Raw genomic sequence first — 26,698 nt, 5'->3', positions numbered from 1 at the left:
TTATAATGAGCCAAATATAAAAATATTGAAAGTGTGTAGCAGAATTTACTCATCGGTCTTTGCGGTTGTTAAAGGTTACAAACTGTAAAATCTGTTTATGTTCAGGCGTGTGTTGTGGAAAAATTCATCTTTTCTTTGTATTTTATTTTCAATGATTTAACAAATGAATGCCATGCGTTCTTTGGCTGTATTTTGAGTTTCTTTTATGATATTGATACAGCTGCAGGGTGTGTGTGTGAGATTTCAGAGGTAAGGAGATTCCCGTGCTGGGGAGGGGTCAAGGGGGGTCCCTTTTGTTCCTTGTGCTGTGAAGGGTGACAAGAGATAACACTATAAAAATGCTGGCCAACCTCTGCTCTGGGTCTCACTCCGCCTGCAGCTGGACTGTGGATGGACTGGGAACATTCTTGCAAGAATAAATATCTTTTAAGGACAATTTGAATCCTGATGTCTCTTATGCCTGATGCTGTTTTGTTAGTTACTTGTTTTTGCCTCAACACGTGTTTGGTGATTCAGTGTCGGTGATGGAGGGAGATTCTGTCACTCTAAACTCTGATCTTACTGAAATACATGAAGACGACGACATACTGTGGAGATTTGGAGCTAAAAGTGTTAATATAGCTGAAATCAGCAAAAAATCTGGAATTTTCTTCACTTATGATGGTCCTGATGGGAGGTTCAGAGACAGACTGAAGCTGGATCATCAAACTGGATCTCTGACCATCACAAACACCACAACTGAACATACTGGAGATTATCAACTGGAGATAACTAGAGTTAAGTGGTCATCAAAAATATTTAGTGTTTCTCTCTATGGTGAGTAGATATCATTTGTTGAAATGTTCACACTGTAACACTTACACTCAAAATAATTAATTAGTTACAAATTAGTTCAATCAAATGAGCTTTTATGAGTATTTAGAACTTTCTTTTTCTTTTGAGTTCACAAAACTGACACATTTTGAGTAAGTTAAATTGTTTTGAGTTTTATGAATTTGTCTCTTTTAATTTAGACAAACTTAAATTTAACTGAAACTGGGCTGGGATTTCTATTTGCCAGCATGCTCTGCCATGACACTTAAAAGGGAGAGTAAATGCTAAAATTAAGTATTATTTAATGTTTCGTGCCAGATTAATGCTAGTTTAGAAGAGTTTCTGTAATGTTTTATATATAAACATGCTATGGGGGCTATGCAAATGCTATCAAAGCATTGTGTCACCAATTAGCTAGGTAGCATTTTTTGAATTAGCTGGTTAAATCCAGCCAAATTTCTACTGCTTAAATATAGTTGTGTCATCATGATAATTTTAAGTTGTGTATGAATGAGCTTACTCAAATAATTCAGGTTAAGAGCAATTAAAATGTATGATTACAAAATAACAATAATATTTTGTGTTCAGTACAAGCTCAATCAACAGCATTTATGGTTTAAGGTTAATTACCTCAAAAATAATTTAGACTCGTAAAGGTTTAAAAATCAAGGTTATAGCGAGGTGCTTACAATGGAAGTAAATTGGGTCATTTTTTTAAAGGATTTTAAAGCTGAAATATGAAGCTAATTGAATTCTTATGTTAAAACTAGTGTTTTATTTGAGCTGTAAAATGGTTTACATCATGTTGTTGTGATGACAAGTGACAAAGTTAACATAACTTTACAGTCTCACAGATTGACCCCATTGACTTCCATTTTAAGCAGCTCACTGTAACCTTCATTCTTCTTTTTTGTTAAAGAAAAAAGTGGCAAGTCATCATTATTTTTTGTGGTAATCAACAATATGCACCAAAAATGTTATTGATTGAGCTTAACTTGTAATGAACTCTGGATCTTCCCTTAATTTTATTACATATTGAAATGTTTAACCATGTTATAGTTTAAGATGAAGGCAACTCTCACTAGGCATCAGCTAAAGACAAAAAAAAAAACAGTGACTCAAACACACACCACACTTGCAGAGTACCATTTACTGTGAATCGAATCTGAAAATGAGCACAATGCTTTACTCTGAAACATGCAGTGCATCAGACAAAATATTTGTGTTCTTATTGGATCACAACATTTGCTATTGTATGGTTTGTATTTAGGGTATATTTACACAACAGCGCTCTCAACTATGTGTTTTGGCCATTCATTTACACGACAACAGCATTTTAGGGGCCTGAAAACAAAAGCTTTTGAAAACATTTTTTTTGAAAACAGAGAGAGAGAGAGAGAGAGAGAGAGAGAGAGATGGTCTGCGTGCCCAGCGCATGGTCTAGAAGGGTTGACTCTATTCTCTTAATGAGTAATGGGTGTGTTTTGGCCGTAAAGTGCAATAAACAGGATGTGAACAGGGATCAGTTTGACAACGTTTTTATAGTACATCGTTGTCAAGTTAACATACCCTAAGCCATATCACATTCTCACAAACATGCATTGTCAAAACTCATGAAATACATATGCAATGTAATATTTTGCAGTTAATTTAGTAATTGTTTAAGGTCATTTCAATCAATCATAACCAGCCCCAAACCCCCAGAAAAGTCTGACTATAAACACACTACACTGAAAATAATTGTTGTGTAGATTCATCCTTATTTCTCCTTATTATCTCTGTTTTCCAGCTCGTCTGCCTGTTCCTGTCATCATCCGTAACTCTTCACACTGTTCTTCATCATCATCATCATCATCATGTTCATTGGTGTGTTCATCAGTGGTGAATGTGTGTGATGCGACTCTCTCCTGGTACGCAGGAATCAGTGTATTGTCCAGCATCAGTGTGTGTGATCTCAGCATCAGTCTCTCTCTACCTCTGGAGGTGGAATATCAGGATAAAAACACCTACAGCTGTGTGCTGAACAATCCCATCAGCAACCAGACCACACATCTGGACATCAACACACTCTGTCACACATGTGCAGGTACCACAGCTCTGATGATATATGTGTGTGTAATCAAACTGCTCTTTCATGTTATTAGTGCTGATGTTTGATAGTGTTAGCTGTAGATCAGACGGACAGATTCACTCACACTATTGGTTCATTTTGTCCATTACAGATCAAGGCCTACCATTATTGTACATAGTGTTGATCTCTGCTGCTGGATCTCTGATGATTGCTGCTGTGGTCGTGATCTTCAGCATCTGCAGGAAATGTAGAAAAACAGGAAGATGAGTCAGGTGTGCAAGCAATTACAAATGTACAAATATTAATAAGACACAAATATGAAATACTTTGTCGTTTTAACATCTGTGGTTGTTGTTAATGCAGTTCAGACCCAGGAGGAAGACAGAACTGATTCAGCATTGTGAAAAACAACAACACGACAAAAGTTAAGAGATTGCAAGAAGTTGTTACAGTCTGATTGAGGTTTGCAGAATCAGAAAGTCGGTGAAGAGACGTGGGTGGTTTATCGACTCAGCTGTCATTATTGTTACCTTCAGTAGGACAAAAAAGGGATAGTTTAAGCGTTTTTTTATGCTGTTTACACTTAAGTTTATGCTCTGTTTGCACCTCAGTGTTTTTTAACCCTTTTCTGTGATTTGTCCTCTTCTATTTTATTACTTGGTGATTTCAATATACACGTTGATACAGATTCGATGCATCACGATTTGTGGATCGATTCTGATATTTTCAGTGTGCATCACGATTCTCTCTTTTGAAACTATTCTGAGCTTAGTTTTTATCAGTAGATGGCCATTTAGGTTAATTTTTAATATAAACACAGCTCACTGCGAACGCCCTTGTAATTCGCTTCAACCTTGACGAACATACTGAAACATTATTTATGGAAGATTCAAGAGTACGGCTGTGCCCTCTGCTGGTAAAAACTAAGCTCAGAATAGTTTGGAAAGAGAATCGCGATGCATACTAAAAATCTCAGAATCAATCTACGAATCACAATGCTTTTTTTTTATTTATTTTTTAGCACTACTCAAAAGGTCACACACTTGACTTGGTTTGTACTGATGGTTTACATAAAGGTCCTGTGCTTGGTTCTCCAACTGGACTCTCTGATCACCACATTGAACTAAACTCTGGATTGCCTCTTCCTCGCCCTATAGGCTAAAATCCATCATAATTTATCGTAACCTCAACTCTGTCAATCCATTACTGTTCTCCACATCTTTACAAACTCACCTTTCTGACAATTTTGAACATGCTAGCTCTATTGATATACTTGCCAAAATATAATAGCTCAATTTCCAATGCCCTTGATACATGCCCTCCTTAAAAGTAGACTTGTACCTTCAAAGCAAACATCTCCCTGGTTTACTCCTGCACTTCACATCTTGAAAGCTGCTGGTCGTTGCGTTGAACGCCTCTACAGGAAAATCTGTTTAAATCTGTTGCATTTTGCTGCTTACAAGAATGATATTGAGCTATATAAATCTGCTTTAAATAATGCATGCTGTAGAATCTAGCAACTACTCTACCCTTACTAGTAATGCTTCTTCTCGACCCAAAACACTGTGCCTGACATGAGTAACTCCTTTAAGCTTTGCAAGTCATTTCTACACTTCTTCCAAAATAAAAATAAACAGTAAATATAATCACTTCCCGTCTATGTCCTCTCCTATTCTCTCAGAAGACTGTCTCTCTGCCGTCACTCCTGGCACCTTCACTAATTTTGACCTTCCCACCCCAGCTAATAACTCAGAGCTAATCAAGACATCAAACTCGTCTTCCTGCCATCTTGACACGCCCCCTACTATCTTGCTTCCATATTTTCATTGCCCATTTTACTTCTCATCTTCCAACTACGGTACTTAGTACTGATTTTGTTCCCCAAGTATAAAAAACTGTGGCAGTCACCCCTGATTTAAAAAAAAAAAAAAACCTGGCCTTGACCTGACATGGCTAATTAATGACCAAATTTACATCTTCCATTTCTCTCAAAGCTGCTTACAACTTTACAACTATTTGTCATCACACAACCTTTATGTATGCTTGCAATGCTTTTCACACTCTCCACAGCACTGAGACAGCACTACTCAGGGCTGCCCCTGATCTTCTTATGGCCATCGACTCTAATTCTCCTTGACATCTCCTCTGCATTTGAGATCATTTCTCACAGTATTCTTATCTCATGTATCTTTGCTCTTGGTATTTATAAAACGGTCCTGTCGTGGTTCATTTCCTACTTGTCTGCCATCAGCATTATATTTCTATCCGTCAGGCTAAGTCCACTACTGTCTAATCTAATAGCCGTCCAAACACAGCCTAGACGTCTAGGTTAAAACGAGGCAAAATTTGGGCTGTCAGTGAAAATGTACTAGACTTTCACGAGTTCACACTTACATACAATTAGAGGGAGTAAAGTTTAATGCATGTTTGGGGCTCCGAGCTTGGAGTTCGGCCCGAACCCAGAGTACTCCCACTATATGTAAATGGTTAGGACTAGAAGTGTGGAGAAGGGGTGGTGGAGGGATGCTGCTAAACTATCAATTAATTGAGGTGAGACTGCTGAATATATATATATATACACCTCTTATCATTGATTGCTGAGTGCTCTCCACTCGTGTTAATTATATGAACATGCTCCTCCCAAACTTTGTTAATAAAACATCATAACTAGACTAGACTTCTAAACCATAGCACAAGAATAGTCATCAATTAGTTAAAGAAATTAAATGAGTGAAGATATTAAACCAACTACCTTGTAATCACTGTTTACTTTGCTTACATGATGGAATATCATACATCTTGCAAGATATTTTGCCAAAAACATGTAACCAAATTCAAGGTAATTTTGGCTAGAAGTGGGTTACTCATAGCTGGACTACATCGGGTCTGACCTAGATAGTGCAATAACTGCTATTGCTTGTTGGGTACTAAGCAACTAAGAGAACAGGGTTACTCAGAGAGAAACCTATAGTTCTGTCACATCAGCAGGTTCCTGATTAAGTTTTTGTTTCCTTTCAGAAATCGAAGGCGGAGTCTGTGTATTAAAAAGTCCCCAAAAAAACGATGATCAAATATCATATCTACAGGAACTTTTGTTAGAGCTCAAACAGGAAAATACCTCTCACTTTTGGTTTTGTTCTCATTTAGTCTCAGGTTCTTTTATTCACTCTGTGTATCATATTTTGTTGTTATTGTGATGTCTGAAATGTTTTAATTTAGTGGTTTACCAGTTTCAAAGCATACCAAAAAAAGCTATTTTTAGTTTATCATTTTTAGTTTATCATATGGAAATTTACCTGACGTTCATTATTAAATAATAATCACAACCTTCACTGTGCTCCTTTGTCTGTAATTTGAAAATCACGAGTGGAGTAATACTGATGTATTTTATGTCGTAGAATAAAACATGAAAGTGTCTTGAGCTTGTGCTCACCACAGACCTTATTTCAGCCATTTAACCAAAACCCCATTCAAAAAACCCATTGAGTTCTGGACGATGGACCCAGAAGTGCTAAAATGCTAACTCGTTTCAATGTTTTAGCCTACAAAGTCCGTCCCCTCGACGAGCCCTCCTGCTCCACCGCCTCGAGCGTCCTTGGTCGGCAGATTCTGTTCTGATCCAACTCACCGCGACTTCCCCACAGCGGCGAGGGCTCTGACAGTTTTTACTAGAAGCCATAATACTTGTCTTTATCAACAATAGTTTCTCATCCTGGTTCAATCAATGCATCTTTAGATTAAAGAGTCTAAACTGTGCATAGTAGCAGGAAAAGGCTTCTCACCAAACTAAACACACATGCTCTAAATACCCATTCTCTCTCACACAAACAAGTTTGTCCACCAATAGATCAAACAACATTTCTGTAGACAGCCAACCACAGCAGGTTTCAGTTTAACTCAACTGGTACTGTGAGGTGGCATACACTTTTATCCATACACAACAATTGAATAAATTATATACAATCATTTTTAAATCACTAGGAGTTAGGCTCAATTTCTCACAATATTTTTCTACTTTTACATATTGAACACAGCTTAAAAAAAATGAGTTAATGTAAAAAAAAGGAAGAATGTCTTCATGAGCATGTAGACCTTCAGAACACGCTCAGAGCGTGTGTGTGTGTGTGTGTGTGTGTGTGTGTGTGTGTGTGTGTGTGTGTGTGTGTGATCTAGGAGGGTAAAACACCAAAGGAGAAGATTCACACACCAGATAAGCAGACAGTCTTATAAGATCAGACGTTTCGCTGAAGAACTGAGGAAATCTTTCCTGATGTTTTTTTGGTTTTGTTTCTGCTGCTGGAGTCTGATGGGTAAATTATAAAAACATGTTTATGATTTAATTCCTTTCAGTTTCAGGGTAATAAAGCTGCTGCTACAGTTCAGATTACATTATTTTCTTCATCTTAATTTCTTCTTTTGTGACTATAAATTTCTCTCGCTCAGAAATCCAAAACCTCAATTAAACCGTTTTCATGGTCGTAATTTCAAGATTTGCAAATCTCTTCCAAGCAATTTCTCAGAATTAAACCTTTACTTTCAAACTGTAATCATCATGTATTTATTTTGTTAAACAGATTATGTAACATCACACATTGATTTTACTCTATAGTAGATAGTAGTTAAAAAATATATTAAAGATAAATCCTTTTTTACCATCTTTACCTTTCAATTTGCTTTTGTGTCTTTGCTGTTCTTCTGGATGTTCTTCAGTTCATATTTAAACAATTAAATCTACATCTGATTTCAGGTTTTATAAACCATCAGGATTCTTAATCCGTCTCTCTTCATGTTCTTCAGGGGTGTTTGGGGCCGAAACAAATGAAATACAATCAGTGTCAGTGATGGAGGGAGATTCTGTCACGCTAAACACTGATGTTACTGAAATACGGAACGACCTTGCATGGCAATTTGGAGCTGAAAAGTCTCTGATAGCTAAAATTAAAAAAAAGAAACAAATCTTCTCCACATTTGATGGTCCTGATGGGAGATTCAAAGACAGACTGAAGCTGGACGATCAAACTGGATCTCTGACCATCACAAACACCAGAACTGAACATACTGGAGTTTATCAACTACTGATATTTGCAGCTAAACTGTTATCTAAAATGTTCAATGTTTCTGTCTATGGTGAGTAGAGATCACCAATCCTGCCTTCCATTTTCTTTATTAACTATTTACATATTGAAATGTTTATTTATATTTTGAGATCACAAACACACTCAGTAACCTTCAACACACTAAACACTCACTCAGCACACTGATCCAAAAATATGATTGTTTATTAGATTTATCCAGATTTATCTCTATTTTCTCATGTTTTTCAGCGCATCCCCCTGTTCCTGTCATCATCAGAGATTGTTCCTCATCATCATCAAATTGTGCACTGGTGTGTTCATCAGTGTTGAATGTGTGTGATGCGACTCTCTCCTGGTACGCAGGAATCTAAGGCGTTTGACACTATTGATTTTAACATCCTCTTGAATAAATTAAATCATTATGGAGTTCGAGGAATAGGCCTTAGCTGGTTTACAAGTTACTTACTTGGTAGAAAGCACTATGTAAGTATCAATGACCAAATTTCAATAAGTAAACCCATTAAATGTGGAGTCCCTCAGGGATCCATTTTGGGCCCTCTTCTTTTTTTTTTTTAATATATATAAATGATTTTGAAAATTCAACAATGGCTTTATACAGGGTTTTATTTGCTGATGACACAAACTTATTTATGTCTCATAAGAGTCCAGATGTGATGGAAGAAACAATAAATAGAGAGCTAAGAAATGTTGCTATCTGGTTTTGGTGTAATAAATTATCTCTTAACATAAACAAGACAAACTACATTGTGTTTCATTCCAAAAAGAATCAATTGGCTAATAAGCACGTTTGTCTTAAAATTAATGAACAAATTATTGAAAGAGTAAACACCACTAAATTTCTTGGAGTCTTTATTGATGAATGTCTACAATTTAAATATCATATTGATCAGTTAGTAAACAAATTATCAAAATATGTTGGACTATTTTTCAAAGTAAGAAAATTTCTCCCACAGTCAGCACTTGTCATCTTATATAAAACCTTGTTTGAGTCACACTTAAATTATTGTAACGTTATATGGTGTAACACTTTTACTAGCTACTTGATAAAAATACAGTCTTTACAGAAAAAAATTATTAGGGTATTAACGTGGTCTGAGCAAAATACCCCTTCGCGTCCTTTGTTTTATCGCCTTGGTTTATTAAGACTTACAGAATATAATGCTTTTCATAATGCCTGTACGATATTTCAGGTTGTCCATAAGCTAAATTACCGATTGTGTGAACTTGTCCCAATCAGTCGACCCCAGCATACACATCATACAAGGGAAAAACATTTAATTACTGGAAAAATAAGACGATTGAAATGTACGAGCCTGAGTGTAGTCTGTAGAGGTCCGCAGATTTGGAACGAGCTTGAGGAAAATCTTAAACTTTTGCATTCTGTCTCCGCTTTCAAGAAACATCTTAAGGTAAAAATGCTATTAACATACACCATTTGAATACTTTAGTATTATACTTGTGCTGGGATTGTCTGTTTGTTGTGTCTTGTTGTGTTTATTATATTATTTATTTGTGTTTATGGATTTAGTGTTTTTTTTTTTGTGTTTTTTTTGTATGTTATTTATTTGTTGTATGTTGGTATTGGGCCCCCTATTAAAAGCTTTTAATAGCTTCTTTGGGGTTCCCCCTTTTCACACAATAATCATCCTATAACTATAACTACTGCAATTTTGTATTTGTCTTTAATATGACGTGTGTGAAATAAATGAATAAATTAAATTAAATTAAATTAAAAATTAAATCAGTGTATTGTCCAGCATCAGTGTGTGTGATCTCAGCATCAGTCTCTCTCTACCTCTGGAGGTGGAATATCAGGATAAAAACACCTACAGCTGTGTGCTGAACAATCCCATCAGCAACCAGACCACACATCTGGACATCAACACACTCTGTCACACATGTGCAGGTACCACAGCACTGATGATATTAGTTGAAGTCAGTGCTGATATTAACATTTAATGACTGATCTGATCTCAGTTTGATGTTTTTATTCCTCAGACTCCGTCCACTGTTGTGGTCCTACTGAAGCTGTGATCCGATTGGTCCTCTCTGCTCTGGTGGGCGTGGTTTCTGTCATTCTTCTGGTTTATGAGATCAGATCTAGAAGAGCTGAACAAGATCAAGCACATATTCACACATTGGGACAGTAAATGATGATGTAATTTATCATTCTTAACCATTTCAATCACCAATTCATCTTCATTTATTTTGAATGGCTTTATGTATTAATCTGCTACTATTGATGTTTATTATTGGCATCTTAATATTTTTTTTTTCACTTTGAAGTTCAAGAGTCTCACCATCTTTTGTTACATTTCATGAGTTCACCTGCCCATCCAGTCTTGATTAATAATGGTAAACACATTGTCGGCCAAATAAATAAATAAATAAATGTGGAGCTATCACGGTTCTGTTAGTTTGGACTTTTTGTATCTCTCCACTTTCTGCCAGTTAGTCGTTTGTTGTCTTTGTCACTCATTATGTTCAACTGTGCACTCATTATGATGTGTAAGTTCAGTTCTGTTTGTGCTTCATTGTCAAGTATCATCTATGTTAAGCGTGTGTAGCTCTCTCTGTTCAGATTTACCTTTATGCCATTGGATTTATTAAAGACTGCATTCTCTCTTCATCACTGTGTTCGTGTTTGATCATCTACTACACAACACTGAAAGGAGCATTAAATGGATGGCACTGGAAAGTTTGTAAGTACATCAGGAGTTTATTTAAATAACACTTGCCTGACGGCTAGCTACTGCTAACCCATACGTCGAGGTCACTTCAGGGGTTTGGGAAAAGTACGTAAAAGTCCTGGCAGAAAGCGATGCATAAGGATGTAGTGTAACGACGAATTATAATTTTTTCCGAAGTGTTAACAACTTAAGTGTTAACTAATAATTATTGCAAACTGGTACTACCAACAAAATATTAGTGCATTCCTGGAACTGGGCGTTGTTACACTACATCCTTATGCATCGCTTTCTGCCAGAACTTTTACAGGCTTTTCACAAACCACTGCAGTGACTTCGACGTCCGGGTTAGCGGTAGCATGAGCCGTCAGGCAAGTGTTATTTAAATAAACTCTTGATGTACTTACAATTTTTCCAGTGCTTTGTTTTATGAGTACAGAACCTATTTGTACTACTGTAGAAGTTTGGTATCATTCTGGGGTATTAGTGGGGTAATTTACGAGATCCATTAGCACCTGCACTAAGCCATTCGGCTGATATCTCTTAATAAGCTCTAACTTTAATAATGTTCGACTAAGGGAAAAAAGGCTTCTGGGGGGTGTTTGGCTCAAGGTCATGGTGCAAAGGACCCTAGGTTGATTTTACTCTGAACCATCCCTTTAAGCAAATGCAGAAGACCACAACTATTTTTTACGCTCAGAAAATGTGTTTAAAGAACAGTAAACATTGCTGAAATAGGTTTATGCATAAAAAAAAGTTTTCAAATTTACCAACAGACCAATTAATTTGTTTTTAAGGATGTTTAGATATTTTGAGTGAAAAGCAAGTCAAAAAATGTATTTATTCTATTATAAAAAAACACTGCAATAATGTAACGGATTATACAATACAGAAGTGCTTATAAACTTTTGAGGAAAGGTTTGCTTTGACGACACATTCCTGTCATGTGCGATACCCTACATACAAGATGGAACTGGTGTTCAATTTAAGAAAATAAAAGCATCCAGGTATGAGAGAAAAACACTTTAACATTGCTATATTGTTCAGACCTTTGGAAAAACCAACAATAGCCGCTTTCCGACCAAGTAGTTATAGGAACTTAGTTCTAGGAACTGTCCACTTCTAAACAGTTCTAAGAACTACTCTCCCCCAAACTCGGTTTTGCTGTTTGCGTTCGCACTGGCCAAGTGGCCATAGGAACTGGTAGGAGGGGTAAGGGAGTGACGCAAGCACGGTGACTTTTATTTTGACGGCGCGACGGACCTTTATTTTGGCGGCGCTGAGAACGCCAGAGCAAACAATGCTCGCATTCTCTGTGTTTATTAGTTAGCGATCTGTCTAACAGTACTGTTTAATATCTTATTAGATAGAACTGTTATAGAAAGTAGACAGTATATGAAAAAAGGTTATTAGCCTATGCCGTGTGGTTGATGTCCAGTGTTGCTAGCTGGGCAGATAAACATAATCATGTTTGGCTTGGTCCCCTCAAAGTTGCGTTGGATTTTCTCTTCAGCATAAAGGTTTAGAGACCCATCTATCACTGTTTTCCATGTTTGTATAGTTTATGGAGTAAATATATAGGCTATAATCTGTGTGTTTACATTCTAGCTGTTTTAAAAATGGCGGGTGCTGATGTTCCGCGTGCGTTCGGTCAATCAGAGAACACTAACGTCACGGATAGTTCCTATAGTGCTGGTTTAGACCCTACTCTGAAGTAGGACCCAAATTAGTTCCTACAAATGGAGTTCCTAGAACTAAAATCGTTCCTAGTTCCTGCAGTGCGAACACGCCGACATCCGGGTACTTTAGCCAATAGTTCTAGGAACTGTGAAAAGGTTCCTCCGGTCGGAAAGCGGCTAATATGGATCTGTTTTGCCTATACTGGTTCAAAATAGATTTCCAACAATACACTGGTAGGCTACACTTCATTTCTGTACATAAATACAGAAGACATATCCTAGTCTCAACTATACTTTACTCCACAGGGTTTGGGGTTTTCAGAATGTATTGCTTAAGGGGCCGTTTACACGTCACCATTTCCAACTAAAAACGGAAAACTTTATGCATATTGGCCGTTCATTTACACAAAAATTAAGCGTAGCGTCAGTTCTTGCAGGTCATGTCAGTCAACTCGCATCAGCTGACTCTCAGCTGATCCACATCTACCTATAGGAATATGACACCTATCACTGTATTATAAGCTCTTTCAGTATTATCAGCAGCTATTGTGTTTCTCAGGAGTGAATTACCCTCCTCCATCCCCAGCTCCTCCTCTCGTCAGCCAAGATTCGGCATTCTGATTCCCCTTTGAATCAGACCAAATTCTCAATTTGTTGTACATTAAAATCTTTATTAATTAATGATATCTGCAAAACATTCATGTTTCGTGCTGCTCTATACACTCTTATTGCTGCATGGATGCACAGGGAGTTCTCGCCCAGAACGGAACCATACCGCCAATCCAAACTGTATGCTAATTGTCTTTCGTATTTGACGATAGTGATACTGACCGAAACAGTTTTAGGCACCTGAAAACACAACCTTCTGAAAAAAAAAATGGGATTCAAAGTGCAAGTTTTTGAAAATGACATCATTGTCTCCATGTAATCTACAAAAAGGGTGAATTTGTGAAAATGGTGATGTCATGCACTTGTGTAAACCCCATCATCTCGCAAGAGGTGAGGAGAACTCAAGAGGGCAATGACCACAGTGTTTCTTTGTAAATATAACAGTTCTATAGAGCATATATGCTGCTCATTAATCAACTGGTCTTTTCATCTGCGATTACACAGCCTTGAAAAACACCACACAGCTTCTCCTGCTGCTTAGCACATGGTACCACAAAGAGGAAACCCAACCAGTTTGAACCAGAATTCATTCTCTAGTGCAATGGGTCATGGGCTTTGTAGTCCAACTAATTTGTAGTCCTACACCTTCTAAGCCTATTAAATGTATAATGTATTCAGCATGTGTAGTGTTTATTTACAAAGTGACATCGCCAACTACTGGCCTGGCAGCAGAATACAGTGTTTAAAACTTTTGTTATTTTCATGGATCCATGTGAACAGGGATCTTTTTGACAACGTTGTCGTCTGTATGCACATTTTTCCCCCGATTTTAGTACTTAGAGACAAGCAGCTTTTAAAGGGAATAATCTGTGCGCTAGGGGGCGCTCAAAGGGATGAGTACAGGGTAAAAAATGATGGGTGTGTTTCCAATTATGGTTAGAGAGAGAAATTTATTGTTGATATTTGAAGGCTACAATTAAACATGAATAAAGAAAATGATGTAGACATACAGTATGTTGAACAATATTATACAAACAGGCTACAGTTGAATAATTATGTAGAATTACAAGACAAATATAAAAATATTTACAGACAAAAGTAATTTACAAAATAATTATAATTTAAACCGGAAATCCCCTTTCTGCTGAATTAGCAAGGCCATGCTGCTAATAACATATTTTTTTTGTACCTTTAACATATACTGACATCCACCATAGATAACACGGGGGTCTTTTTACCACCTTTCACAGCTAAAACTGTAAATGACACTGTTCATTCCTCTGTGGAAATAAAGGGTCAGTTGTTTCATTATTTAGCAATGTATTTTCCCTGCCACTCTCCTGTAAGAAGAAAACAGATTCACAGAACTTAAAAGAAATGAACAGGATTGATGTTCCAGTTACACACACACACAAAGACCCTGTGTCTAATGAATCTTATAAACTGAATCATGCTGTCCTTTTTTGTCCTACAATGATGCAATAAGCTTGAATGCAGTGTTTGAACCAGGAATTCTCACCAGTTACACCTACAACCACCAGCAGAACACCAGCACATGCTCCTCCTATAGCTAAAGACACAATCCAATCTGTAATGGAAAAAAAGTCATTCATTATTACTAGAGATAGACAATTGATTTTTCATGTATAGGCTATTTTTGACTGATATTTCCACCTTAATCAGCTTTATGATATAGACTGATAAATGGCGCCATCTTGTGTTTTTATCGCCTAAAAACAGTGCTCGTGGAAAAACTACTTGATCTTATACATTATGTTCTGTTTTAGACAAGCCACAATGAAAACTAATACATTGAATTACCTGCTCAAGGGAAAATGAACTGAATGACTGAATTATACTCACCAATGACAGGAACATTGAAGCTCTTATTTCTGATAATGTGGTGCCGGCGGATGATGCTGCTGCTGTCGGTGATGATTTCAATGTAAATAACTATTTTAACATTCAATGAAATGAAATGAAAATGCACTGAATGTTTAAATGAGGCTCACCAGTGACAGAAACACTGAAGCTCCTAGTGATGCTGAATCTGCTGTTGTTGATCTCTAGTTTATATTCTCCAGAGTCTGTGTTTGTGGTGTTTGTGATGGTCAGAGATCCAGTCTGATGATCCAGCTTTAGTCTGTCTCTGAATCTCTCTTTACACTGAACATCTGTACAGATCTTACTGAGATTTCCAGTGATTTCAGCTATGAGAATGCCATTAAAATTCCATGTCATCAAATCATGTGGGTTTTTTATTACACCAGGATCAAAAGTAAAAGATTGTGCCTCCTTCACTGACTTTGTCTTTGTTTTATCCGTCTCTGCACCAGAAACATCAGAAACACAAATGAATATCAGCTGTAAAAAAAACAGCAACAACATGAAACAAGAAAGAACTGCAAGCATGGATCTGGAAGAAAATAAGTATAAAACTAAATGGGAATGAGATATTAATTTAGTGTAATGAGGGAATTTCAACTATGCTGTTTAAAAAATGAATTATTGACCCACAACTGCTAAACTAACATCAGACTGACAGCAGAAGGTCTGGTTTCAGCTTTCATTGGCCAAGGACCGCCAGAGGCTGTCTGACTGACAAGTAAAGCAACCAATCACAGTTGGATTTATTCAGCATCATGTTTAGGGTCGTAACTATAACAGACCGGCGTGTTAAAGGTCCCATTGCATGGATTAATTTATTATTTTAGAATGTTTCCTGGGGTGCCCTTATAATATTAGTATGTTTTTTAGATAATTTTTTTTAATAATTTAGAAATAAAAGGCATATTTCCTAGCCTGATTTCATCACCTGATTTGAACGCTCTGTTTGAAGGGGCGTGTCTGCTGTGAGACTTCAGTGTTAAGGCCCACTGCTGTGATTGGCTGACATGCTTGCATATGTAATATCTGGCATTACATGTGGAACTATCTGGAAAACTTTTACTATTACAGCTATTATACGTTTTTACTATTACAGCTATCGGGATTAACGAATCGGGAGAAGTTTTTTAAGTATTTAGATCTATTCACATAAAAGGTTGCAGTGATGAGCATTGAGCAGGAAATGGAGATGTGAATCTATATGCAACTACAGTTTTTTTTTTTTTTTAACTAAATGAAGATAATGGTGAGAACTTGGAACTTAGGAGTAAAAGACAATACTGGACATTGAACTGGTTCATTTACAAGAAAATGAGGAACTAAATAAGACTGAGGTGAAGACAATGAATGTCTATGACAAACTGGTAATTACAGAAAACAGAAACAAAACACGGGAAAACAGGGGAATACACAAGTCCCTGCTGGAAAAGAAACTGAAATTGAAACCAAACATTAAACTGAAAGTCCCTTATGTAATAATAAACACATTGTGATTAAACGTATAACCTTAGCCTTTAAACATTTATTAAATGACTCACCATGGACAGTCATACTAAAGATCGTTTCACTGATGGTGTTGCTGCCGATGATCTGCAGTTTATATTCTCCAGAGTGTGTGTTTGTGATGTTTGTGATGGTCAGAGATCCAGTCTGATGATCCAGCTTCAGTCTGTCTCTGAATCTCTCAGTATCATCATTACACTGAACATCTGTACAGGTCTTATTGAGATATTCAGTGATTTGAGCGATGCGGGTGTTATTAAAAAACCATTTAATCTTTTCTTGTTGGTTTGTTTTAACATCAGTGTTCAGAGTGACTGAATCTCCCTCCATCACAAACACTGACTCCCTGTCTGTATAAACACCCGATGCACCTGAAGAAATAACAGTTCATTATAAATCACTTCAGAATATAGGACATGTTTTATAGGACTTTTTTCTAATGTGTTTGTGTGAGCCTTTGTCAAAGACAAATTTCGATCCTTATAGCGTAGACAAAGTTTTTAAAAAATAAATTTGAAATGTATGCTTGATTATGAGCTATTAGGCTACATCATACATTTAATTAAGCTTGTAATAACTCTTTTTAATATCAAACACGTTCCGAAGTCTCGTTGCATGATTTACCTGATTTGGACGTTGTTTTTGTACTGGAATGGAATAATAGTTTTTTTTATAATAGTTGGACATTTAAATCGAAACAAAAATATGATTCACCGCACTTTCGCATCCAGGGGCGGACTGGCCATCGGGAGCACCGGGACATTTCCCGGTGGCCTGACGGTCGTTCTGGCCTGCCGGCTGCCGCTGTGCAGACCATCAGCCTGGCATGTGATAGGCTGGTGTGCAACTACGAATGCAGACGCAGCAAGCTGCTGCAAAATCCCAGCCATGTTCGCCAGTAAGGGAACAGGTCGGTCAAGATTACATTTACATTATATTTATAATAATTTGGCATTGGGGTGTGCGATATGACGATTTTTGATCGTGGACGATTAAAATGTCTCCATGATCTGCTTTTGAAGAAATATCGTAGAATCGTGGTGCATTCTATCAGTTGCTGTTCTGGCGCCTCTGTCCCAACATCCTGAACAACGCGACGTACACGCTGCGGAACGGGACACTGCAGTTTACAAAAGTTCATAATTTGCATGTGCTTTAATGCCTTGTCGGTTAAACATTTAATTCGCGTGCTGATGCGCTGTTCTAACGTGTGCGTTTCTCAGCGCGTACATGTGAAGTTCACATGCACTAAAAGCCTGTCTACCAGCGCCTGGATACTGGACAAAGTTATCCTTTGAGTCTTATTGTGCTAATACTGTCAAATACACACAAGGTTTACATAAACAAAGTCGGTTATGTCTAAAGTGAACGCAAACTTGAGAAAATTTAGAGAAAATCTGCTTGTCAAATGCGTGTATAATAGACGCGTCGCGCGCAACTCTTAAAGAGACAGTAGTAATAGTAAACACGATGCCGCTTGTCCTTAAAGGGATAGTTCACCCCAAAATAAAAATTCTCTCATTATTTACGCACTCTAATGTTATTCCAAACCTGTATTAATTTCCTTTTAATATTTTCTAATATTTTTCTAATATTAATATTTTGAAGAATGTGGCTATCCAAACAGTAGCTGGTCCCCATTGACTTCCATAGGAGAAAAATATACTATGGAAGTCACTGGGGTACATCAAATGTTTGGTTACCCACATTCTTCCAAATAACTTTTATTTTCAACAAAAGAAAGAAACTTATTCGAGTTTAAAACAACTTGAGAGAGTAACTTATGACAAATAGCATTTTTAGGAGAACTATCCCTTTAATGTTAAAAAACAACAAAATGCAAAGAGAAAATCACTCACTGCTCCTGACTGATAATTTTTAATAGTAGCTTTAATAAGTATCAATGTATAATTTATACAGTGAAGTCTATGTTTTGTTTTATTTTCATATTTGTTATTTTTGTTATTTTAATTACTTTCTTCAATGCTACTGTTAAATACACCTACTGTAGCTGAAAACATAAAGCAAATGTTTATTTAATTTGTATATTAAGTTGTGTATGAGTAATGTGTATCTTTGATCTTAATATTTAATAACAAAGAAAATGACAAAAAAATATCTTCGCCCCTGTCTGCTATTCTTTTTTATTTTATATTTTGTTACCTAAGGCTTTGTTTTTAAAATATGGACATTAGTTTGGCTGTAATGCTCAGTCACAAAATAGTAAAACCAACATTAAAAAAAGAATCGTGATAAAATCGTGAATCGTGATTTTTCTGAAAAAAATTGTGATATTATATTTTTGCCATATCGCCCACCCCTTTTGAGCACTGAAAATACATAAAATGTAAATATTTCAACATGTGAATGTGTCTCTTATTATCTCTTTTAAAAAGCCAATTTTCTATTTGTCATTGGTTTGGTAGTATAAATGGTGTATTCCTAGTGAGTTTTTAAGGGTTATTTTTTTATTCATTTATATTGCATCTGGTAGTCTACCTGTTACATTAATAGGGTTAGCCTACAAGTTTATCAGTCCAGTAGATTACATGAATAGGGTGGTGGTGACTGCAGCAGCAGAGGTGGCCTGGCAGTGGAGTCAAATTCCCGGCCTGAATTATTGTCCCAGTCCGCCACTGTTCGCATCCCAAATTCTATACAACAACAATAATTAAAGCAGCACTCAGTAGCTTCGGGATTTCTTCGCTGTATTCTCGCTTTTTGCTCGCAGGTTTCTCTCTAGAGCTCCCCCCACAGCTTCGGAATAGATATTTGACAACACTGTTGTAAAAACTTGTTGGTGATTCTCAGACACCAGAGGCTAGTAGATCAACGACATCAAAGCAGATGGGACATTCTTTAAAACGTCTTCTTCATTCGGGTTCGGACAGCGTGAGGGAGCGCAATAATGACAGCATTTTAGCAGATTTCTTTTGGCCGTAAAGCAATTGTTTACATCGCGAGACCTGATTATCACGCGAGACTTCCTGACGCGGCGGCCGGCGGCCCGCCGGCTCAAAGTTGTAAGTGCGTATTTTCCGCTCACGGGCACCAGGGGGGTGTGAAACGACCACCATTCAACCCGAAATAAGTAATATAACCATTCCAATGACTCCGAAGCTGTTCAGTTAAGGTAAAAAAAAAGTTACTTAGTTCACCTTTAAGAAAAAAAAAAAGAAAAAAAAAGTCTGTCAAGTGTTAAGTGATCAAAGCTAGTACAAAAGTCAAATTCGCCATTTTTTATCGTTCACCAGAAGCAAATAGCTTATGACTTACCAAGCTGGAAAACCCACAGAGGTACGAAAATGAAGAGGTTCATCATTTCTCCGAAGAACTAAGTAGAAATACCAAGGGTTCGCTCTAAGCATGGTGAGTAGGCTATGCTTTTAGCCAGGGCTGGACTGGGACAAAAAATCGGCCCGGGCATTTTGGCCCAGACCGGCCCACTATATGATCATAAACACCACCCATCTTTGCACGCCCTTAATTATATGCATACCAACTCCTATTCATTAAAACCACTAATGCCATGTAATGAGTGAGTATAGGAACAAGTGAGAGTTAACAGATGAAATAAGTAAAAATGTGACATTTATTAATACGGTCCAACTATACTTCACAGTGTTGAATACTAAAACAAGCTGTAATCTGCATTGGCATAGCAATACAAGTGTTTCTTACAGGATTTTTGGTAAAACTGTGATGGGTGGACCTCGGTCCTTCTAGGGGGGTTCGGGGCATGTCCCCCCGTGAGAAAATTTTGTGCATTTTAATGTTAAATTCATCAATCTGGTGCACTTTGAAAGTTCAAAATTAAAAGCTCCAAACCATATCCAGTGTGCAAATTAAACAAAGAAAAATTCAAACCTCTTTTAGTTACAGTGTCTATTTACATTACACCTATACATAATAATAGTTATAATATTAATCCAATGACAGTAATTTTTTCTTTTTCCATTCGTATTTTTTCGGCCCCACCCATTTCTTTCTCTTCTTTCCTTCTTTTCGCCATTCTTACCGTCTGTCTCTCTGTTGTATTCACACAAACCCAAACCTAACCAAAAGTAAACTCCTTTGATCGGCGCCCGCGCCTTTGAGCCAATCGGATGTCAGGAAAAACGAGGATCAGTCCAAGTTGGGAGGGGCCGCTCATATCCCCCCTCAAGATTGGAAGTATTGGTTTGGCCCGGTCTGAAACACACACACAGCGTTCCGCTGCCGCTGAGCGGCCGGCCAGGCCGGTACGGTAGCTAATCATTTGAAAAAAATGTTTTGCCCACCGGCCGGTTCGGCCTGAAATGGACCGGCCGTTCGGGATTGTTCCCGGTATTCCCGATTGCCAATCCGCCCCTGCTTTTAGCTATTATGCTGGAACCAGCTTCCAGAAGAGATCAAATGTGCTCCTACAGTAGTCACTTTCAAATCCAGACTGAAAACATCTGTTTAGCGGTGCATTTAATGAATAAGCCCTGTGCCAATGTTCGTCCGACTGTTTGTACTGTACTGTATTTTAATTTTTATTCTAAATTGTTTTAATTATTCTTATTTCTTTTTATTATTTTAATTTATTCTATGTAAAGCACTTTGAATTGCCACTGTGTATGAAATGTGTTATATAAATAAGTGTCAGTGTGTCATTTCATCAGAAGTACAACTTCACTTTCTACTATCTTGATTATTTAATGTAGGTTTAAATAAATCTGTCATGAAAATGATAGCCAGAAATAATTATTTCAACAACGGATTTATAATTGGATTAAGTAGTTAATGCAAAAACTGCATTATGTGCAGCTTACATGTTTATTACAAGTGTTGATTATTATATTTAAAAATAAATAGCAACTGAATTTAAGCTGATAGTTTGGACTTTGTTGTTAACCTTTGATATTATGTGCAAAGGCTCTCTACATAGTTTACAGCATTAGCAGATATCTTTTATTTTTATCCTTTAGAAACTTTAAATTATAATTGAATTTACACAATTTGTTCAGTAAACCAGTAAAAAAATACAAAAATTCTTCCCAAATACTGTTGCTGTTTCTAGGTAAAACAAATCTGGATTTAATGATTACTTCAGCTTGTTGCTCAAGTTCGGTTTATATTATTATATGTTTTCAGACAGCTGTCTAGTTTTGTTTCCTCTTATTAAACGCACAATAACTGTGGCCCAAGTGTTGGGATTATTTAGTTTTCAAAAGCATATAAATATTAATCCTGTACAGGAAATAAATGTTATTAATGGGTAATAAAAAAATTCTTCCACTGAGTGAATCATGTTTTTAATAACGTTTATCACATAAGAGATCTTTAGAGTTTCAGAAAAGATAGTGTTGTGGGCTTTACTTCAATTAACTTTTCCCATATCTGATGTAAAGTTAACAGAAAATGAGCACCAGATAAAATACAAAAATAGGAACAAAGAAACAATAATGCTGCCAAGAAAACCTTAAGTCTGCTGAAGGCTAGACTGGCTGAACAGAGAATTTAAGTGAAGGCAATCATCTACATCAAACATAATATTCAACAAGAAAACAAATACATCATGCAAAAAAAAAAAAAAAAAAAAATCATCCTTGGCAATCAAAGCAGAACTGAAAAACACAAGATGAAGACCTATTGTGTCATTTGTCTTCCATCTCACATGAAAACCAAAAAACTTTTAAACAAATCAGCACCTAACAAAATGTCACAGATGTTTTGTTTGAGGAAGATAAATAAATATCTACCAAATGTATGAAGACTTAAAGTTCCCCTGTGGTGAAAATCCACCTTTTAATGTTTATATGTCTATGTGGTGTTTAAAGTGCTTTAAGAAAAAAACGTGCAAATTCATAAAGTGAAGCAAAGACAGTCTCAAAAACACAGCTTGAAATCTCTGGTGTTTCTGACGTCACAAACTACCTTGTAACCAATCAGATCAACGTGATCGTCAACCAGTGGATCTCTGAGCTGTGTGAGTGAGTGGAGTTTAAATATGTAATTTCGGTGATAAAAGATGAGTTTTAAGAGATACAATTATTGACTACAGGGGGACTTTAAAACAGTCCATTTTTAGTTATTATAGTAAGTATACACACATGCAGAAATTACGATGTAATATTCTCCCAGACAAACAATACATTGATTATTTTTCAGGTTTAAAGCAGCACCAAATATTATTTTGTACCTTAAAATAATGTTTCTAAAATCGGTTTAGTGGTTCATCAACTCGTAACTGGGTGAAAGGCACTTCTGCATTCGCTTTGTGTCCCTTTGTCGGCTATAACCGCACTATGCAAGTTTACCAGATCGGGTAGTGGATCTGTAGTTCGAATGAGACGAAAGAAACTACAAATTTGACTTGCTTTACGACAAGCATTACAATAGTCATTATTTTGTTTTTCTTCGGTTCTGATGTTGCAATACATCATACTTGCATAAAATCATGCAACGTACTCTACCTTGTCTGTGGACATTGTTATTTCCAAAGCCGGTGCTGGATAAACAAATAGCGTGCGTGCTGCGGTAGGCTAAATTATTTATGACAGCGGTAATGGATAATTCCGCTTCCAACCTGTAGGGCGACCGAAGAGGAAAAGTGCTTTGGTGTTGCTTTAATGCAAGAGTAATATCCTATACCTATTTACAGGCATGATAAAGACTGAACCTGATCTAAACCAAGTTGGGTTTGTCTGATTTTGTCAACTCTAAACCTACTCTGAAACTCATTCAGCAAGTTTAATGCAACAGGCCTCAAGGGTTAGTGTTACTGGGTAAACCATAAACATTAGCAACATAGTGACTTTTCCATTAACAGCAACAATACCAGTAAAAACACCTACAGTATCAGTAGTTCAGACTTGAAGAGCACTTCTGGCCATACACTGCGAAAAAATTGATTTTCTTAATTTGTATTTCTGTCTTGTTTTCCACTGCAAAAAAAATCTAAACATTCTTTAAGGGTTTCCTTTGTCCTAGTTTGAATACTGTGTTTGTTGCTAAAAATGACAATGTTAAGTCTGATAAATTCGTCAAAATTAAATGAGTTAATGCTTAAAATAAAGGGAAATGTCTGCCAAATGGATTAGAAAAATGTATTTGTTTTCTTTTTTAAGTAAGGTTTTCTGATGCCACTGGCAAATTTTTTATATATATATATTTTTTTTGATGCAATGAAAAAATGACCAACATACTGAGATTTATTTTTTTCATATAATGCCCATCTTGGTGGCATATTTGTGGAAACGCAGTCAGTTCTATCAGTGAGGATTATTAAACAGGTGGGACATAATGATTGCTATTTCAAACCAGATCAGTGCATTAATATTTTATGCGGTGGAAAATACATAAAACAGAATGATGTCTCACTGTCACTTTAGCAGCTTTAAAATAGGCTCCATCAAGAACTCCTTGGTGTATTACTGGTGTCGTGTTGCTTACGTTATTTATCATACAGTGTAACGCTTAATGTTAACTTTTAATTTGTTTTTGTATTTAAAGGGTATCTAAACCCTAAACCAACTTTTTTTTAGTTGATGATCTGTAAGAATGGGGCTTTATTAGAGCTGTTCATTGATTCGAGTAACTTTGTTGACATTTGTGTATAAAGTGTATAAAGTATATAAAGTATAAATTTATTTCTACAATATATGGTGTAAAAACATCAGAGTGCTAGGGGGCTTCAGGTTGAACGGTGTCTACTGCAGTTGAATTTTCCTATTGGATGTTTGCGGTACTGCATGACGTAAGCGGTACTACGTGACGTGAGCAGGTTCCAGCTCACCACACCCTTGGTACGAGCTCACCACGCCCTTGGTACGAGCTCACCACGCCCTTGGCAGTATAAAAACCATCTTGTTTCGTCAAAAACCACTAGCGAATCAGGAGTTGGAATTGCGAGTATTGAAAACAATCAGGATAAAGTATTTTAGCATCTATTTAACATAGCATTTATAGTGTTATTTAGATTATTTTGTGTAGCCTAGGTAGTTAATTAGCATAGTTGTTAGTGTAGTATTGTTAGAAGCATAGTTAGTTAGTAGCATAGTATTGCATCAGTTAGGATAGCTTCAAGTTAGCGTAGATTTATCTGTATTTAGTAGAGTGGTCAGGATGGTAACGCAATAGAGGTGTAAATTGGCTTCTCCACACAGCTCGCGCTGAAAAGCGGGCAGTGCCAAACGCTGCTCCTCCTGCATGGACTCCACCACCGCAGCGGCATCTTGATGTGAGTGATCATATATATTTTAATCACAATTTATGGTTAGGCTAAAGTTAATCCTCTGGGGTCATCATTCTCCTGTAAGAAAATACAAATTCACAAAAGGTAAAAGTAATGAGGAGGATTGATGTTTCAGTTAAACAAACACACACACAAAAATACGGTAAAAAAGCTGTGTGAAGATGCCATAGATCTGCTGCAGGAGGCACGAGGACATCATATGTCAACAAAGCAATAAACTACAGTGTCTGTGATTTAAGATCTGCAAGTCTGTTATATATATTGCCGTTCAAAAGTTTGGGATCAATACGATTTTTAATGTCTCTTATGCACACCAAGGCTGCATTTATTTGATTAAAAATACAACAACAAAAAATGTTATATTGTGAAATATTATTACAATTTAAAATAACTGTTTTCTATTGGAAAGTATTTTAAAATGTAATTTATTCCTGTGATTCAAAGCTGAAATTTCAGCATCATTACTCCAGTCTCCAGTGTCACGATCCTTCAGAAATCAGCATAATATGATGAATTGCTGCTCATGAAACGTTAAATAAATCTTAAAATAATATTTTATCCAGCAAGGATGCATTAAACTGATAAAAAGTAACAGTAAAGAAATTTATAATGTTAAAAAAGATTTCAAATAAATTAAACACAACTTTCTATTCATCATAGAAACCTGAAGAAAATTGTCCACAACTGTTTTCAACATTGATAATAATAATGAATGTTTCTTGAGCATCAAATGTGTTTAGAGGGGTTCGCAAGGGTTGTCCGGTATCGCCATATTTGTTCTTGATGGCCGCTCAACTTCTTACTACTTCCCTGGTGAATAGTCAATTACAAGGGGTTAATATTGCAGATAAACACGTTATTATAACCCAATTAGCTTATGATACCACACTCTTTTTAAAAAACGACTTGCAGATCCCCATCGCTCTTGATCTTATTAAAGTGTTCTCAAAAGCTTCTGGTCTATCTTTGAATTTAGATAAATGTGAACTCCTTCCCTTAAAGTCTTGTTCTGCTCCATTCCTGCACAATATTCCTGTTAAGTCTCAAGTGAACTATTTGGGTATTACAATTTGTAAAGATGTCAATGCGAGAGGAAAATTAAAGTTTGATCCTATAATAAATATTGGAGAACAATTGATTATGAATTCTTCTGATAAATCTTCTTGTGAAAAATTCCCAGAGGTATATATTAATGACTATCTGCATGCATTGAATGTAACGGATGGAAATGACCCAGGAATAAGAAATGTTAATGTAACAGACAAGGTTGAGATTTTTATGGACGATCTTATAGTTTGACACCTCCGGAGGGACAACGCAAAGAGCTCGCAAGACGGAGAAGAGGTGTTATATGTGTGTGGGTGTATGTGAACTCAATATGTTTAGGTTGTTAGGACCACATGTGTTTTAAAGGGGAACTGAGAACATCGTTCACCCAAGACCTAGAAAATGTGTGAAACCAGAGAAAGGTCAAAAGGTGACAGTCAATTTGATAGTCAAACTTACCAAATAAAGCTTTTGTGTATGTGCTGCATAAAATAGGTGTGAAAAGACAATAGATATATTTTGAATGTGTGCTTCTGCAAGCGTATGTTAATAAAGGACTAGGTTAAGTCCAAAGTTTGACCTTATAAGGGAATTAGCTGTCTTAGAATGACAGCCCAAAAGGCGGCCCAGAACAGAGTTAGTATAAAAAGCCTTGGAGTGTTTTTTTTTGGTGCAGCATCTCGGGTGAAGACTTTTACGTGTTTATGTTATTTTTGCCTTTGGAATTTTTTGTCTTTGTTTTATTCTGAATCTTTTTAAATAAAACGAAATCATGTTGTGGTGATTTGTAAAACTTTTTAAACAAGTCTAAGAGTAAACATTATTTCATGATTTTTGTAATGGAATATTACTATTGTAGCCTGGGAAAACCCTGATGAACTTCCGGCAAATTTGAGATTTGCTCTGCAAGTCCGTCTGCCAAGAGCGCATTCAAGCCCATTTCCAATGTTTCCAAATCGAGGCACCAATCACAAACGTTGAGGCGGGCTTTACACGATGACGATCGCTCTGATTGGTTTAAGGTCAATTCAATTGCGCCCAGAGGCATTTGAGCAACGTCCGTTGGTGACGCCCCTTTGGAAATG

The 26,698-nt window shown here is 36.6% G+C and overlaps 3 protein-coding genes across 26 annotated transcripts in view; 1 reads left to right on the top strand and 2 right to left on the bottom strand.

Moving 5' to 3' along the window:
* Window positions 1-10,130, top strand: part of LOC311085910 (SLAM family member 5-like) — a gene marked incomplete at both ends in the record, with an annotated part of 30,166 nt that extends 20,036 nt beyond the window's left edge. The window contains 2 exons of the mRNA XM_084118528.1: window positions 2,603-2,899; window positions 9,979-10,130. Of these exons, the coding sequence (XP_083974654.1) occupies window positions 2,603-2,899; window positions 9,979-10,130 (449 nt within the window). The remainder of the gene's footprint in view (window positions 1-2,602; window positions 2,900-9,978) is intronic.
* A 3,512-nt stretch (window positions 10,131-13,642) lies between these two features.
* On the bottom strand, window positions 13,643-17,991 carry LOC311084760 (uncharacterized protein). Of its 4 annotated transcripts, none has more exons than XR_014606587.1 (6): window positions 16,970-17,991; window positions 16,381-16,716; window positions 14,968-15,282; window positions 14,819-14,880; window positions 14,475-14,543; window positions 13,643-14,295 (listed from the first exon to the last, which is right to left on the bottom strand). XR_014606587.1 is itself a non-coding variant. In XM_084117025.1 (5 exons), the coding sequence occupies exons 2-5, from the start codon at window positions 16,673-16,675 to the stop codon at window positions 14,526-14,528; spliced, it is 690 nt and encodes a 229-aa protein (XP_083973151.1). In that variant the 5' UTR covers window positions 16,676-16,716; window positions 16,970-17,991; the 3' UTR covers window positions 13,887-14,525. The 4 variants fall into 4 exon arrangements, 2 of the variants coding, with proteins under 2 accessions (XP_083973151.1, XP_083973152.1); XR_014606588.1 differs by having other exon boundaries at window positions 14,819-14,877; XM_084117025.1 differs by having other exon boundaries at window positions 13,887-14,543.
* Window positions 17,992-21,608: 3,617 nt separating this feature from the next.
* LOC311084745 (uncharacterized protein) overlaps window positions 21,609-26,698 on the bottom strand; it is a gene marked incomplete at its 5' end in the record, with an annotated part of 102,997 nt that continues 97,907 nt past the window's right edge. For all 21 annotated transcript variants that reach the window (XM_084116977.1, XM_084116975.1, XM_084116990.1 and 18 more), the window contains one exon: window positions 21,609-24,623. In XM_084116977.1, coding sequence (XP_083973103.1) covers window positions 24,588-24,623 — 36 coding nt within the window. In that variant the 3' untranslated portion in view covers window positions 21,609-24,587. The remainder of the gene's footprint in view (window positions 24,624-26,698) is intronic.

This window comes from Abramis brama (genome assembly GCF_963993115.1).
Source record: "Abramis brama genome assembly, chromosome: 6".
Classification (NCBI taxonomy): domain Eukaryota; kingdom Metazoa; phylum Chordata; class Actinopteri; order Cypriniformes; family Leuciscidae; genus Abramis; species Abramis brama.
Note: the sequence above shows the minus strand (reverse complement) of the source record. Positions and strands in the feature narration are given on the sequence as shown.

Bases quoted from the DNA above. Each gene is read 5' to 3' on its own strand.
- LOC311084760 (XM_084117025.1), bottom strand. From the start codon at position 16,675: ATGGAGGGAGATTCAGTCACTCTGAACACTGATGTTAAAACAAACCAA. The intron at 15,283-16,380 runs GTGAGTCATTTA...TTTCTGGTGCAG, and splicing joins CTTTAGTATGACTGTCCATG to AGACGGATAAAACAAAGACA. The intron at 14,881-14,967 runs GTGAGCCTCATT...CATCACCGACAG, and splicing joins CTTCAGTGTTTCTGTCACTG to CAGCAGCATCATCCGCCGGC.